The 17508-nt window shown below is 46.9% G+C and overlaps 1 protein-coding gene across 3 annotated transcripts in view; it reads right to left on the bottom strand.

Annotated features, from left to right (window-relative positions):
- Window positions 1-5695: 5695 nt before the first annotated feature.
- The window catches only part of NLRP2 (NLR family pyrin domain containing 2), a 37972-nt gene continuing 26159 nt past the window's right edge, over window positions 5696-17508 (bottom strand). For 2 of the 3 annotated variants that reach the window (XM_055102904.2, XM_034945006.3), the window contains 3 exons: window positions 14819-14989; window positions 11784-11954; window positions 5696-9087 (listed from right to left, as the gene is read on the bottom strand). In XM_055102904.2, coding sequence (XP_054958879.1) covers window positions 8949-9087; window positions 11784-11954; window positions 14819-14989 — 481 coding nt within the window. In that variant the 3' untranslated portion in view covers window positions 5696-8948. The remainder of the gene's footprint in view (window positions 9088-11783; window positions 11955-14818; window positions 14990-17508) is intronic. The other variant, XM_055102905.2, reaches the window with a different exon arrangement.

Below are 17508 nucleotides of genomic sequence, written 5' to 3'. Positions count from 1 at the left end.
CCCCCACTCTGGTGCCAACTTGGACAACACTCTTTTATGCACTCTTTTTTAGTTATCCCCACCTGCCCAGTTCCCTTATTAGGCCGAGATATTTTAACCAAATTATCTGCTTCCCTGACTATTCCTGGACTACAGCCGCATCTCATTGCCGCCCTTCTCCCCAACCCAGAGCCTCCTTTGCGTCTTCCTCTCATATCCCCCCACCTTAACCCACAAGTATGGGACATCTCTACTCCTTCCCTGGCAACCGATCACATGCCCGTTACCATCCCATTAAAACCTAATCACCCTTACCCTGCTCAACACCAGTATCCCATCCCACAGCACGCTTTAAAAGGATTAAAGCCTGTTATCATTCGCCTGCTATAGCTTGGGCTTCTAAAACCTATAAACTCTCCTTACAATTCCCCCATTTTACCTGTCCAAAAACCGGACAAGTCTTACAGATTAGTTCAGGATCTGCGCCTTATCAACCAAATTGTTTTGCCTATCCACCCTGTGGTGCCCAACCCGTACACTCTTTTGTCCTCAATACCTTCCTCCACAACTCACTATTCCGTTCTCGATCTTAAAGATGCTTTTTTCACTATTCCCCTGCACCCCTCGTCCCAGCCTCTCTTCGCTTTCACTTGGACTGACCCTGACACCCATTAGGCTCAGCAAATTACCTGGGCTGTACTGCTGCAAGGCTTCACAGACAGCCCCCATTACTTCAGTCAAGCCCAAAGTTCATCCTCATCTGTTACCTATCTCGGCATAATTCTCATAAAAACACACGTGCTCTCCCTGCTGATCGTGTCTGACTGATCTCTCAAACCCCAGCACCTTCTACAAAACAACAACTCCTTTCCTTCCTAGGCATGGTTAGCGCGGTCGGAATTCTTACACAAGAGCCAGGACCACACCCTATAGCCTTTCTGTCCAAACAACTTGACCTTACTGTTTTAGGCTAGCCCTCATGTCTCTGAGCAGCGGCTGCCGCTGCTTTAATACTTTTAGAGGCTCTCAAAATCACAAACTATGCTCAACTCACTCTCTACAGCTCTCATAATTTCCAAAATCTATTTTCTTACTCACACCTGACGCATATACTTTCTGCTCCCCGGCTCCTTCAGCTGTACTCACTCTTTGTTAAGTCCCACAATTACCACTGTTCCTGCCCCGGACCTCAGTCTGGCCTCCCACATTATTGCAGATACCACACCTGACCCCCATGACTATATCTCTCTGATCCACCTGACATTCACCCCATTTCCCCACATTTCCTTCTTCCCTGTTTCTCACCCTGATCACGCTTGATTTATTGATGGTGGTTCCACCAGGCCTAATCGCCACACACCAGCAAAGGCAGGCTATGCTATAGTACAAGCCACTAGCCCGCCTCTTAGAACCTCTCATTTCCTTTCCATCGTGGAAATCTATCGTCAAAGAAATCACTTCTCAGTGTTCCATCTGCTATTCTACTACTCCTCATGGATTATTCAGGCCCCCTCCCTTCCCTACACATCAAGCTCAAGGATTTGCCCCCACCCAGGACTGGCAAATTAGCTTTACTCAACATGCCTCGAGTAAGATAACTAAAATACCTCTTAGTCTAGGTAGACACTTTCACTGGATAAGTACAGTCCTTTCCTACAGGGTCTGAGAAGGCCACCGCAGTCATTTCTTCCCTTCTGTCAGACATAATTCTTCAGTTTAGCCTTGTCATTCCCTTCTGTCAGACATAATTCCTCAGTTCAGCCTTCCCACCTCTATACAGTCTGATAACAGACCAGCCTTTATTAGTCAAATCAGCCAAGCATTTTTTCAGGCTCTTAGTATTCAGTGACAGACTAATGGTCTATTAAAAACACACCTCACCAAGCTCAGCCACCAACTTAAAAAGGACTGGACAATACTTTTACCATTTTTGCTTCCAGAATTCAGGCCTGTCCTCGGAATGCTACAAGATACAGCCCATTTAAGCTCCTGTATAGACACTCCTTTTTATTAGGCCCCAGTCTCATTCCAGACACCAAACCAACTTAGACTGTGCCCCAAAAAACTTGTCATCCCTACTATCTTCTGTCTAGTCATACTCCTATTCACTGTTATCAACTACTCACACATGCCCTGCTCTTGTTTACACTGTTTCTCCAGGCCAGCACAGCTGATATCTCCTGGTACTATCCCCAAACCGCCACTCTTAACTCTTAAAATAAATAAATACATCTTTGCTGGCAGGACTATGCTGAACCTCCTTAGGCACTCTCTAATTAGATGTCCTAGGTCCTCCCAATTCTTAGACTTTTAATGCCTGTTTTTCACCTTCTCTTATTCCATTTAGTTTTTCAATTCGTACAAAACTGCATCCAGGCCATCACCAATAATTCTAAATGACAAATGTTTCTTCTAACAGCCCCACAATATCACCCCTTACCACAAAATCTTCCTTCAGCTTAATCGCTCCCACTTTAGGTTCCCACGCCGCCCCTAATCCTGCTCGAAGCAGCCCTGAGAAACATCGCCCATTATCTCTCCATACCATCCCCCAAAAATTTTCGCTGTCCCAACACTTTACCCCTATTTCATTTTATTTTTCTTATTAATATAAGAAGACAGGAATGTCAGGCCTCTGAGCCCAAGCTAAGCCATCATATCCCCTGTGGCCTGCACGTACACAACCAGATGGCCGGTTCCTGCCTTAACTGACGACATTCCACCACAAAAGAAGCGAAAATGGCCTGTTCCTGCCTTAACTGATGACATTGTCTTGTGAAATTCCTTCTCCTGGCTCATCCTGGCTCAAAAGCTCCCCTACTGAGCACCTTATGACCCCCACTCTGCCCGCCAGAGAACAACCCCCCTTTGACTGTAATTTTCCTTTACCTACCCAAATCCTATAAAATGGCCCCACCCGTCCCCCTTCGCTGACTCTCTTTTCGGACTCAGCCCACCTGCACCCAGGTGATTAAAAGCTTTATTGCTCACACAAAGTCTGTTTGGTGGTCTCTTCACACGGACGTGCATGAAAGGTGCGTGTATATTTTTGTAACACAATAAATAATAACAGTATACACTTTTTCTTTTAGAAGTATGCTGTTAAACAGAATTAAGAACAGGAAGTCTCAAAATTGTTTCTTTCAGGAGAGAAGACGTATTGATGGGGGAGAGTTCTGAAACACTTGCTTTGCATACTGCCACTTAGTTAAAAAATCGCATTTTAACTTAAAAATATCCCAAAATAACACAGTTTTATAATAAATTATTACAAATATTACAAAATAATAAAAATACAAGTAATGCAGAGTGGAAATGCAAAGCTATGTGTGTTAGACGGCTAACAAGTCATAACAAACAACACCAAAATTAAAGAACAAGATAGTTGTGACTTACCTTGGTCAATCACTTTCCATAGTAATTCAAGTCATTCAATTCAGGATCTCATCTCTGAAAATGAAGGAAAAAAGCAACAGAAAATAGTGTAGAGGTCTCTGGTGTTCCAAGAATAGGCACTGCACAGAGATGTGAGTGCCTGGGCTGTGCCCAGTCACTGAAATGGCACACCTGATGCTACCTGTTCACTTCGGGCTGAGCAGGAGAGAGAAAAGACGTTCCCCTCAGCCACTTCCTGTCTTCTGATTTCACTTCTTGCCTGCCTCCGACTGCAAGTCCTGGTTTGATGTCACTTCCTGTCTTCTGATTTTACTTCCTGTATGACCTCACTTCCTGTCTTCTACAACCACTTCCTGTCTTCTTACTTCACTTCCTGTCATCTGACTTTGCTTCCTGTATGACTTCACTTCTTCTACCACCACTTCCTGTCTTCCGAATTTACCTATCTTGACTTCACTTCTTGTTTTTTTTTTTTTTTTTTTTTTTTGACAGGGTCTCGCTCTGTCGCCTAGGGTGGAGTGCAGTTGTGCCAGCTTGAAACCACCTTTCCAAAATTATGACTGAGACAGTGAAAGAGATTTAACTGACTCCATTTTGCTTCTAATCTCCAAGCTGTCTTTTTCATTCCTGGGCATAGGCTGAACTTTGGGAGAAACTTAGTTTATAGTTTAAAGAAAGACGATAGCCCTTTTCCAAAGCAGACCTCTTTGTTGCCTGGGGACTAGATTGGCCCTGTAGGACGAACATTAGGAGTCATGCAGCTGGAGGCTACAAGATTGTGACCCTCCCTAAACTGCTTCTAAGATCAGCGCTTAATTTGCAGACCCTGTACTTGATGGATCAGCTGGCACCACCCATATCAATAAACTGGCCCATCTTATCTTTTGGCCTCCACTCAGGAACTGAGTGCAAGAAGATAGCTTTGGCTCCCATGATTTCATCCCTGACCAAACAGCACTCCTGGCTCACTGGCTTCCCACCCACCCACCAAATTATCCTTAAAAACTCTTCCTGAATGCTGGGAGACACTGATTTGAATAATAATAAAACTCTGGTCTCTCGTAGAGACAGCTCTGCATGAATTATTCTCTATTGCGATTCCCTGTCTTGATGAATCAGCTCTGTCTAGGCAGTGGGCAAGGTGAACACATTGGACGATTACAATCTTGGCTCACTGCAACCTCCACCTCCTGGGTTCAAGCGATTCTCCTGCCTCAGACTCCCAAGTAGCTGAGATCACAGACGTGCACTACCATGCTCAGCTACATTTTTTTTTCTGTCCCCAGGCTGGAGTGCAATGGTGCGATCTCGGCTCATTGCAACCTCCGCCTTCTGGGTTTAAGCAATTCTCCTGCCTCAGCCTCCAGAGTAGCTGGGATTACAGGCATGCACCACCACGCCTGGCTACTTTTTGTATTTTTAGTAGAGACAGGGTTTCACCATGTTGGCCAGGCTGGTCTCGAACTCCTGACCTCATGTGATCCACCTGCCTCTGCCTCCCAAAGTGCTGGGATTACAGGTGCGATCCACCATGCCCAGCCCATTCCCTGTCTTCTGACTTGACTTCCTGCCTGACTTCACTTCCTGAAGGATGTGGTTACCATGGAAGTTGTTTTGGGGGCACAGGATGTGGTCTGGGATTGGGGATTGTGAAAAGAAAGACCCTCACCGGGGTCTTTCTTCCAGAGCTGCAGCTGAGCCACAGGATTTTGAACAGGAGAGAGTTCTTCCTATTCTTGTGGAAGAGCTGAGGATTGAGAGAAGCACGGCTTAGCTCATGGGAGTGACCTTAGCTTTGAGAAGCCTGAAAATGTGGCTTGGAGGTAGAGAGTGGTGTGTGTGTGTGTGTGTGTGTGTGTGTGCGCGCGCGCGTTGGGGGAGGGGGTCAGGCTCTCATGACCTCTGGCTCTTATTTTTTTTGCTCCAGAACATTTCCCAAGCCCACCATCTGGGCTAACCCAGCCCTCGTGGTTCCTGGGTGCAAACATGGCCGTGGAATTGTGGAATGGTTTTTTTTGGATCCTTAGCAGAGAACCCAGTGAATACGTTGTTCTTGATCATCAATGTGATGAGATCCAGAGCAAGCAAGTGCTAATGCTGCTGTGAGCCTGAGGCCACATTTTTAGAATTCAGTGATGGGCGGAGGCGAGCGGTCACAGGTATAGGGAGAGCAGTACTTGTTCATCTCTGAATGTATAGATTCAGACACACATGAACCCATGTGCCACAGGTTTCCCTGTTTAGGACTTGTAGGTAATGGGGGTGGGCATCTGAGAGTGTGGCTACATGAAATACACACGTTGAAGAAAGATGGTTAATTGTGAGTGCGAGTTTACATTTCATGGGCCCCTGGGGTGTCCATAGTTCCTCAATGGATGTAGATCCGTTACTCAATTTCTTCTCTAAAGATGGGGCTAGATTACAATGGTTCTCAACCTAAGAAAACTTTGCATTTCAGGAAATATTTTCCACTGCCCAGAGACATTTTTGATCACTGTTAACTGTGAGGATGTGAGCTGGTATCTAGGGGGTAGAGGCTAGGGATGGTGCCGAACACCCTGGAAATGTACAGGACGTTTCCCAACGAGTAGTGATCCGATCCCAAATGTCAATAGTGTGGAGAAGGAGAAACCTTTAGTTTCTTCACGCAATGTCCTTTTTAAACTTTGTGCCTCTCTTTTACCAACCTTCTCCCTTCTTCCCGCTGAAACTGAGAATAAAGATGCTCTGGAGGCCGGGCACGGTAGCTTATGTCTGTAATCCCAGCACTTTGGGAGACCGAGGCAGGCAGATCGCTTGAGGTTAGGGGTTCGAGACCAGCCTGGCCAGCACGGTGAAACCCTGTCTCTACTAAAAATGCAAAAATTATCCGGGAGCCTGAGGCAGAATTGCTTGAACTTGGGAGGCAGAGGCTGCAATAAGCCGAGGTCACACCACTGCACTCCAAACCGCGCAATGGAGCGAGACTGTCAAAAAAAAAAACAAAAACAAAATGCTCAGGGAATAACCCATGCCACATTGAACAAGGACACCTTGAACCAGGAAACCTCAGAAGCCCACACTGTATGCAGTGGAACTGGAAAGTGATGGAGTGGTTTAAAGGTAGTATCAGAGAACTTGGATCTAGTCGGTGGGAATAAACCAATAGCCCCTGATGAAGAAATGAAAGTAGGAAGAGAGATTAACTTTTTTAGTTTTAAATTTAAATATTAAAACTACTTTTTACCAGGTGTGGTGGCTCATGCCTATAATCCCAGCATTTGGGGAGGCCAAGGTGGGCAGATCACCTGAGCTCAGGAGTTCAAGACCAGTCTGGACAACGTGGCAAAACCCTATCTCTACCAAAAATACAAAAATTACCTGGGTGCAGTGGTGCACACCTGTGGTCCCAGCTACATGGGAGGCTGAGATGGGAGAACTGCTTAAACTGGGGAGGTGGAGGCTGCAGTGAGCCGAGATCGTGCCATTGCATTCCAGCCTGGGTGAAAGAGCAAGATTCTGCCACCAGAAAAAAAAAAAAAAAGAAAAGGAAAAAAATGTTGCCAGGTGCGGTGACTCATAGCTGTAATCCCAGCACTTTGGGAGACCAAGGCCGGTGGATCACCTGAGGTCGGGAGTTCGAGACCAGCCTGACCAACATGGAAAAACCCCGTCTCTGCTAATACAAAATTAGCCAGGCTTGGTGGCACATGCCTGTAATCCCAGCTACTCAGTAGGTCGAGGCAAGAGAATCGCTTGAACCCGGGGAGGCGGAGGTTGCAGTGAGCCAAAATCGTGTCATTGCACTCCAGCCTGGGCAACAAGAGGAAACTGTCTCAAAACAAACAAACAAAAAAAACATGATTAGTGTTTAATAAAAATTTGTACTGTTCTTTTTCCCCCTTACCGTCCATTTGTTTGCTCATCCAGTAAACACAGACAGCAACAAAGTCTCCCCATGAGAAGCAACTTTGCCAACTAGTGTTGTCTTTATAGTACAGTTCGTTTTGTTTGTGGTTTTACAGCGTAGAGCTTGCACTGCTGCTTTGTTGAATTTGGAATTCTGTATCACAAGGAAATACTGGAGACTCTATAGTGAAAAACTATGCATACCATGAGATTTTTTTTTTTTTTTTTTTGGAGAAGGAGTCACTCTGTTGCCCAAGCTGGAATGCAGTAGTGCAGTCTTCAGCACAGTGCAACATCCACCTCCTGGGTTTAAGCAATTCTCCTGCCTCAGCCTCCCAAGTAGCTGGGATTACAGGCATGTACCACCATGCCTGGCTAATTTTTTATATTTTTAGTAGAGACGGGGTTTCACCACGTTGGCCAGATTGGTCTCCAACTCCTGACTTCGTGATCCACCCACCTCAGCCTCCCGAAGTTCTGGGATTACAGGTGTGAGCCACTGTGCCTGGCCGAGATTCTATTTTAAGTTAGAATTTTTAAAAAGCAAAATCAGAGCAATGACATGGTCATATATAAGCTACACCGAAGCACCTAAAATATTGTAGATTGGTAGGAGAAATCCTCTGGCAAGTAATACTCAGCAGGCAGTGATCCACGCAGGTCAAGAAGTAACAAGACAGGCTAGGCACAGTGGTTCACACCTGTAATCCTAGCACTTTGGGAGGCTGAGGCAGGAATATTACTTGCGCCTGGGAGTTTGAGATCAGCCTGGGCAACATAGTGAGACCCTGTCTTCAAAAAAATCCCACAAAAATTGGCCTGGTTTGGTGGTGTGCACCTGTAGTCCCAGCTACTGAGGAGGCTGAGGCTGGAGGATCGCTTGAACCTGGGAGCTTGAGGCTGCAGTGAGCTATCATCATGCTGCTGTATTCCAGCCTGGGCAACAGAGCAACACTCGTGCTTGAGGAAAAAGAAAAAAAAAAAAACAAAAAAAAGCCGGGTACAGTGGCTCATGCCTGTAATCCCAGCACTCTGGGAGGCTGAGGTGGGTGGATCACTTGAGGTCAGGAGTTTGAGACCAGACTGGCCAACATGGTGAAACCTCATCTCTATTAAAAATACAAAAAAATTTAGCCGGGTGTGGTGGGGGATGCTTGTAATCCCAGCTACTCAGGAGGCTAAGACAGCAGAATCGCTTGAACCTGGGAGGTTGTAGTAAGCTGAAATCGTGCCAGTGTACTCCAGCGTGGGCAACAGAGTGAAACTCAGTCTAAAAAAAAAAGAAAGAAAGAAAAAAGAAAGGAAATACCAAGGCAAGGCAAAGATTGACAAGGCAATAGAAATCAATGCAATTAAACACTGTCACTTCCCCCACCCCCCAGGTTCTACCCAGTAAGATGTCTTTTCTCTAACTTGTCAAAGCCCATTATTAAGTAACAGCTTCATTTGTGAATGCTCTCACCTTTATTTCTCTCAATATACCCGTGATACAGATATTTCATATGTAACAAAGATAAGGACGTGTGCAGGTGTAAAACAGAGGCAGAATCATGGCTAAAACATCTAGCCCAGCAATGAACTCATTATCCCTGAGGGGTAGGGGCAGGGGAGGAGAGGAGTCACAGGCAGTTCACCAACACCTGGAAAATCGATGACTTCATGGAGAATGAATGACTCGGGGGGATTCAGATCATGAAGTCATGAGAAGAAGGCCTTTCTTCCCAGGGATGATGTTTCTCAGTATCAATAATCAGTTGTGGGTTTTTTTCTTCTATTTCTTCCAGCAGCTTATTGAGTTCATCATTAAAGTCATCTATTTTCAACCTGGGGTACAATGGGGGAAGAAAAGGTTACTTTGTGCATCAAGGAGATTTGTTTCAAATTCCCAAGTACCTGAAAGTCTGTTAAGGAGGCACAGGGCATGGGTCACCTTTCCTGATTATTCTAGGTGGCAAAGGAGTGTTCCACATTGATTTTCTTTCTTTCTTTTTTTTTTTTTTAAAGACAGTCTCAGGTGAGGCGTGATGGCTCATGCCTGTAATCCCAGCACTTTAGGAGGCTGAGGCGGGCGGATCACGAGGTCAGGAGATCGAGACCATCCTGGCTAACACGGTGAAACCCTGTCTCTACTAAAAAAATACAAAAAATTAGCCGGGCGTGGTGGCGGACGCCTGTAGTCCCAGCTACTCAGGAGGCTGAGGCAGGAGAATGGTGTGAACCCGGGAGGCGGAGCTTGCAGTGAGCCGAGATCGTGCCACTGTACTCCAGCCTGGGCGATCTCAAAAAAAAAAAAAAAAAAAAAAAAAAAAAAAAAAAAAAAAAAAAAGACAGTCTCTCTGTTGCCCAGGCTGGAGTGCAGTGGTACCATCTCAGCTCACTGCAACCTGTGCCTCTTGGGTTCAAGCCATCCTATCCTCTGCCTCCCGAGTAGCTGGGACTACAGGCACCTGCCACCATGCTCAGCTAATTTTTGTATTTTTAGTAGAGTTGGGGTTTTACCATGTTGCCTAAACTGTACCTGGCTTGATTTGCTTATTTTTTATTTTTAAATATAAAATGAGGCCAGATGTGGTGGGTCATGCCTGTAATGCCAGCACTTTGGGAGAGTGAGGTGGGCAGATCACTTGAGGTCAGGAGTTTGAGACCAGCCTAGGCAAGATGGTGAAAGTCCATCTCTACTAAAAATATAAAAGTTAGCTGGGTGTGATGGTGCGTCCCTATAATCCCAGCTACTCAGGAAGCTGACACAGGAGAATCACTTGAACCTGGGAGGCGGAGGTTACAGTGAGCTGAGATCGGGCCCCTGCACTCCAGCCTGAGCAATAGAGTGAGATTTTTGTCTAAAAAATAAATGAAGTAAATAATAAAATGTAAAATTAAAGACTTTCATTTCTCTTTTTAATCCTTTTTTTCATTCCTCTTATTCTCAACCATGTTGATCTGATGATAGAGAAAAACATAACATCAGGTTAACCTTGTAATGGTATATAGCCATTGTGTAGTTTGAGATGCTTGTTGATTATCATACACAGAAAATGGAATTGCTGAGTACAGCTGGGCTATAGCTCTAATACCTGCCTACCCGCTCTATCACCCACTTTGGCAACTTCTACTCGGTGGACCCCGGAGTACCAGTTAAACAGAGGAGATGCAGGCCAGGCATGGCGGCTCATGCCTGTAATCTTAGCACTTTGGGAGGCTGAGGCAGGCGGGTCACCTGAAGTCAGGAGTTCGAGACCAGCCTGACCAATATGGAGAAACCCTGTCTCTACTAAAAATACAAGATTAGCCAGGTGTGGTGGCACATGACTGTAGTCCCAGCTACCTGGGAGGCTGAGGGAGGAGAACCTCTTGAACCCGGGAGGCGGAGGTTGCAGTGAGCCGAGATAGCGCCATTGCGCTCCAGGCTGGGCAACAAGAGTAAAACTCTGTCTCCAAAATAAATAAATAAATAAATAAACAAACAAACAAACTTAAAGCTTAAAAAAACCCTTAGTGTCCATATGTCTTTTGACTTACAAAGTATCTTAGGCTGAGTTTCATGTTAAATAAACAAGTAATCTATGTTTCTTCTACATAAAGATTATTTTAAGCCAGCAGTAGAGTATATTGCTTGTGAGAATTTCTGAAGTTCCCACACTCCTAGGAAGGGGCTTCTTGGTTCTTTGATGCCATGGTATCAAAATACAACTCAGGCCGGGTGCGGTGGCTCATGCCTGTAATCCCAGCACTTTGGGATGCTGAGGTGGGCAAATCACCGAGGTCAGGAGTTTGAGACCACCCTGGCCAACATGGCAAAACCCTGTCTCTACTAAAAATACAAAAATTACCTAGGTGTGGTGGTGCATGCCTGTAATCCCAGCTACTTGGGAGGCTGAGGCATGAGAATAGCTGGAACCTGGGAGGTGGAGGTTGCAGTTAGCAACCACTGCACCCCAGCCTGGGCAACAGAGTGAGACTCCATCTCAGAAAAAAAAAAAAAAGAAAAAACAAAACAAAACCCCAAAACCCTGACAAAATGCAACAAACAAAACACAGCCCAGTGACAATTGGCTGTCATGAGCAGGTAGACAGCAGCCATGGCTGGGTGCAATGGTTCATGCTTATAAACCTACCTACTCAGGAACTGAGGCAGGAGGATTGCTTGAGCCCAGGAGCTGGAGCGAGCCTGCAGTGAGCCATCATTGTGCTGCTGGACTCCAGCCTGGGGAACATAGTGAGTTCTTGCCTCAAAGGAAAAAAAAAAAAAAGGTGGCCGGGTGCGGTTGCTCACGCCTGTAATCCCAGCACTTTGGGAGGCCGAGGCGGGCGGATCACCTGAGGTCAGGAGTTTGAGACCAGCCTGGCCAACATGGTGAAACCCCGTTTCTCCAAGTGAAATACAGAAATTGGCTGGGTGTGATGGCGGGAACCTGTAATCCAGCTACCAGATCAGTCTCCTACAGCAGGTCCATGTCATTATGCTTCCCCTAAACCTACCACCCTGGAGAAAGCCTGATGGGGAAGTAAATGGATCATACCTGAGTGTCCGGAGGGTGCCATTGGAACATGTCAAGGTTTCAAACAGCATCTTCACTCCACTAGACCCCAAGGGATTCTGACCCAGGTCCAGAGTGACGAGGCTCTGGTTGCAGCTGAGGGCAGAGCAGAGGTCTTCACAACTGAACGGAGGGATGGAACATCCCCACAACCTGGGGAAACACAGAAATCAACACGTTAATGCAGCCAGTGCTGATCGATGCCCTCCGGTAAGCCAAGCCCACCCTCGTGTGTTGGGGATCTGCATGACCAACAGAAGTCTCAGGCAGGGCACGCTGGTTCACGCCTGTAATCCCAGCACTTTGGGAGGCCGAGGTGGATGGATCACCTGAGGTCAAGGAGTTCAAGACCAACCTAACATGGTAAAACCGTGTCTCTACTAAATATACAAAAGTTAGCTGGGCATGGTGACAGGCACCTGTAGTCCCAGCTACTCAGGAGGCTGGGGCAGGAGAATCGCTTGAACCCAGGAGGCGGAGGTTGCAGTGAGCCGAGATCGCGCCATTGCATTCCAGCCTGGGTGACAGAGTGAGACTCCGGTCTCAAAAAACAAACAAAACGTCTCCGCCCTCAGGGCTCGTCTGCTAACAGGAAAATATGGAGGCGATGAGGGGTTATGAAGGGCAAGGGGTACAGGGAATAACTGGGGGTTCTGGCTACAATGGTTGGAGGTGAGGGGGTGAAGAGACCAAGTCATAGAGCTCGGGGGGGGGAGTTCTCCAGGCAGAGAAATAGCTTGTGCAGAGGCCCTGAAGATACATGTGACTGACACGTAAAATAGAACATCCAGGCAGCGGGCATGAGTGAGACAGGGAGGATTGTCAAGATGAGGTCATAGGTAAGCGGTGGCCAGCTCACAGAAGACCCTGAAGCCATTGTCAATATAGGATTTTACCTGGATTGACATAGGGAAGCACTGAGGCTTTTGAGCAGAGAGGTTAAATAACTTCCATCTTTGAAGTTATTCTTTGAGACAGTCTTGCTCTCTCGCCAAGGCTGGAGTGCTGTGGCATGATCTCGGCTCACTGTAACCTCTGCCTCCCGGATTCAAGCAGTTCTCGTGCCTCCGAGTAGATGAGATTATAGCTATGTGCCACCATGCCCGCCTGATTTTTGTGGTTTTAGAGAGACAGGGTTTCACCTGTCTCTTTAGTAGAGACAGGCTGGTCTACGAACTCCTGACCTTAGGTGATCCACCTGCCTCGGCCTCCCAAAGTGCTGGAATTACAGGCATGAGCCACTGCACCCGGCCACTTTATTTTTTGAAACACGGTCCCACTAGGTTGCCCAGGCTGGAGTGTGGTAACGCCATCTTGGCTCACTGCAGCCTTGACTTCCTGGGCCAACCAGCAACTCAAACTTTTTGCTCCTCTACACGTGTCAGTGAGTGATTAAAAAGGCGCCTTTGTTTTGTTTTTTGAGACAGGATCTCACTGTCACCCAGGCTGGAGTGAGGTGACGTGATCTCAGCTCACTGTAACTTCTTCCTCCCAGGCTCAAGTGATCCTCCCACCTCAGCCTCCCGAGTAACTGGGAGCAGAGGTACACAGCCACGCTCAGCGGATTTTTGCACTTTCAGTAGAGACAGGGCTTCATTGTGTTGGCCAGGCTGTTTTTAAATTCTTGGCCTCAAGCAATCTACCTGCCTTGGACTCCCAAAATGCCGGGATTACAGGCATGAGCCACCTTGCCCATCCCGAGTCAAATTCTTTTAAGATTGCCTCCCAGGTAGGATTCCAGGTTCAAGTGCATCTGATTGTAGCTAACTCACAAGGGATTTGTAAGATAGCCAAGTTGAGACCACTCACCTGCTGATAGAGCCAGCATTTTCTGTCTAATTCCTACCTCTTTTTTATTTTTTCCTGAGATGGAGTCTTGCTCTTGTCGCCCAGGATGGAGTGTAGTGACAGGATCTCAGCTCACTGCAACCTCTGCCTCCAGGGTTCAAGTGATTCTCCTGCCTCAGCCTCCCAAGTAGCTGGGATTAAAGGCACCTACTGGCTGGGCACGGTGGCTCTCACCCGAGGTCGGGAGGTCGAGACCAGCCTGACCAACATGGAGAAACCCCGTCTATACTAAAAATACAAAATTAGCCAGGCATGGTGGCACATGCCTGTTTATTTGCAGCTACGTGGGAGGCTAAGGCAGGAGAATCACTTGAACCCAGGAGGTGGAGGTTGCAGTGAACTGAGATCGCGCCATTCCACTACAGCCTGGGCAACAAGAGTGAAACTATCTCAAAAAAAAAAAAAAAAAAAAAAAAAAGAGGCACCCACTACTACGCTCGGCTAATTTTTATATTTTTAGTAGAGATGGAGTTTCATCAAGTTGGCCAGGCTGGTCTTGAGCTCCTGACCTTAAGTGATCCGCCCGCTTCGGCCTCCCGAAGTGCTGGGATTACAGGTGTGAGCCACTGTGCCTGGCCCAATTCCCACCTCTCTGAATGTGGGGTGCTGGGCAGTGGCTTTTGGCTGAATGGCTTGAGGCACTGTATCCTTAAAATTTCACAGGTGTTCTTTGCATAACACAGACTAGAACTTAGACATAGGGCCGGGCGCAGTGGCTCACGCCTGTAATCCCAGCACTTTGGGAGGCCGAGATGGGCGGATCACCTGAGGTCAGGAGTTTGAGATGAACCTTCAACATGGCGAAACCCTGTCTCTACTAAAAATACAAGAATTAGCTGGGCATGGTGGCGGGCGCCTGTAATCCCAGCTACTCGGGAAGCTGAAGCAAGAGAGTTGCTTGAACCTGGGAGGCGGAGGTTGCAGTGAGCCAAGATCACGCCACTGCACTCCAGCCTATGTGACAAGAGCAAAACTTCAAGAAAAAAAAAAAAAAAACTTAGACATAGACTAGAACTCATTCCTTTAACCATCCTAGTAAATGCTCGATTGACTCTATAAAGGTCCTCTCAATTATATAACTTAGGAAGTCGGCTTCACTGATTATTTTACACTAGCCACAGATTCAGTAAGGTGTAAGTATAGGAAGTTGAACTTATAAGTTAACTCACCACAGACATCTCAAGTTGCACAGTGGTTTCCTCAAAGCCTCACACAGGAACTTCATTCCCTTAACTCCTATGTGATTCAGCCCCAGATCCAAACACGACAGGCTTGATTTTTCTTGGAGAAGCTTTGCGAGATAGCAGCAGCCATCGCTAGTTATGTCGCAGTTCCAAAGCCTAGAAATCAACCACAGGAAGAAAGCAAACCCAAACCTGTGAGTTCTCACTGCTGTGATGCACCTTTGACTCTTGAGCCGTGGGGTTAGACACACTTAGAGACAGTGGTGACATGGAAATGGAATCATGGGGTGGTGTGGTGGACAGAAGAATGGCCTCCCCTAAAGATGTCCGAGTCCCAACTCCTGGCACCTGCGAGCAAAAGGGACCTCGTAGAGGTGACTGAGCATCTTAAGATGGTTTATATCCTGGTTTATTTGGGTAGGTCCAGCAATCACAGGGATCCTCATAAGAGGGAGCTGAGAGTCAAAGCCAGCAGGAGGTGACGGGATAAGGGAGCCAGGGCAACGTTTGAAGATGCTCTGCTGAAGTTGGAGGAAGGGCCACAAGCCAAGAAATGCAGGTGGCCAACAGAAGTTGGAGAAGTAAAAAGGATTCTCAGCGGGCACGGTGGCTCACTTCAACCTCCGCCTCCTGGGTTCACGCGATTCTTGTGCCCCAGCCTTCCGAGTAGCTGGGATTACAGGGGTGTGTGGGTGTGTGTGTGTGTGTGTGTGTGTGTGTGTGTGTGTGTACAAGCATGCGCGTGCCACCACACCCAGCTAAGTTTTGTATTTTTAGTAGAGACAGGGTTTCCCCATGTTGGCGAGGCTGGTCTTGAACTCCCGACCTCAGACGATCTGCCCACCCTGGCCTCCCTAACGTGCTGGGATTACGATTGTATTTGCTAAATTCAGTTGCTAGAGAGGTAGTGTCTTACAGGCAGAAGACCCCAGCTCACACTCCAACATATCTGGTACTAGGATCCTAGATATTAACCAACACAGATTATCAGAGATATTTCACCTTAGCTCTGTTTTCTTTCTTCTGTCTCAATAGAGTTCTAAACTTAATTATAATTTGAACTATAATGCCCATGTATCTCTGGGTCCCAAGTGAAGCATACCACTAGCTGAGGGACACAGGACCTGGAAGGGCCTTGGAAATAGATGGCAGATTGGAGTCCATGACGATGGAGGAGTGAAAACACACCCCCAAATCTTGAAACTTTATGAATGTATAGAAACTTTTTTTTTTTTTTTGAGACAGTCTCGCTCTGACACCCAGGCTGGAGTACAGTGGCACAATCTCAGCTCACTGCAACCTCCGCCTCCCAGGTTCAAGCAATTCTCTGCCTCACCCTCCCAAGTAAGCTGGGATTACAGGCTCCGACACCACGCCTGGCTAATTTTTGTATTTTTAGTAAAGACAGGGTTTCACCATGTTGGCCAGGCTGGTCTTGAACTCCTGACCTCATGATCCACCTGCCTCGGCCTCTCAAAGACCCTACCCGGCCTTCTAGAAACTTCCATGACTGTAATGGAGGAAAACCCACATAAGACTAAAGGGAAGTTGACAACTTAGCAAAATAGGGGCATGGATCAAAAAGTTGAATTGAGGGGGCCGGCACAGTGGCTCACACCTGTAATCCCAGCACTTTGGGAGGCTGAGGTGGGTGGATCACCTGAGGTCAGGAATTCGAGACCAGCTTGACCAACATGGTGAAAACTCGTCTCTACTAAAAATACAGAAGTTAGCTGGGCGTGGTGGCATGCACCTTAATTCCTGGGAGGCTGAGGCAGGAGAATCGCCTGAACTCAGGAGGTGGAGGTTGCAGTGAGCTGAGATGGAGCCACTGCATTCCAGCCTGGGTGACAGAGCAAGACTATCAAAAAAAAAAAAAAAAAAAAACCAAAAAAAAAAAAAAGAAACCCCCCCCACCAAAAAAATACCACACACACCACACACAACCAAAAAAACTAGACATTCATTTGAAGATACAGTTAGTGAGTGGGTGACATCTCACTGCTTGTGGGACTTCTTTTTTAGTGTTTCAGGGCCTAGATATAGTGGGTGTGGGAAGAATCCTTTCCTTCTACTCATCGTCTCTAGCCATGAACTGAATATGTCATTAAATTTAAGTGGGTAGTTTTCAGATGCCAGGTACATATCCTAGATTAGTTACTTCATAGGAAGAGGACAGTTCCTAACTGTTGGAGGTGATGTTAGAGACAAAGAATACCAGAGATATGTATGGCTGGGCGCAGTGGCTCATGCCTGTAATCCCAGCACTTTGAAAGGCTGAGGCGGGCGGATCATGAGGTCAGGAGTTCGAGACCAGCCTGGCCAACATGGTGAAATCCAGTTTCTACTAAAAACACAAAAATTAGCCCGGCGTGGTGGTGAGTGCCTGTAATCCCAGCTACCCAGCTTCTCGGGAGGCTGAGGCAGGAGAATCAACCTCCTTGAAGCCGGAGGTTGCAGTGAGCCTAGATCATGCCATTGCCAGCGTGGGCAAGAGTAAAACTCCATCTTAAAAAAAAAAAATATATACCAGAGATGTTAACAAAAAATCGAATCTCTGAACAGAAACCATCAGTGCAGATACAATTTTTTTTTTTTTTTTTTGAGACAATCTTGTTCTGTCACCCAGGCTGGCACGATCTCGGCTCACTGCAACCTCCCGACTTCAAGCGATT

The sequence above is a fragment of the Pan paniscus genome, chromosome 20 (genome assembly GCF_029289425.2).
Source record: "Pan paniscus chromosome 20, NHGRI_mPanPan1-v2.0_pri, whole genome shotgun sequence".
In the NCBI taxonomy this organism is placed as follows: domain Eukaryota; kingdom Metazoa; phylum Chordata; class Mammalia; order Primates; family Hominidae; genus Pan; species Pan paniscus.
Note: the sequence above shows the minus strand (reverse complement) of the source record. Positions and strands in the feature narration are given on the sequence as shown.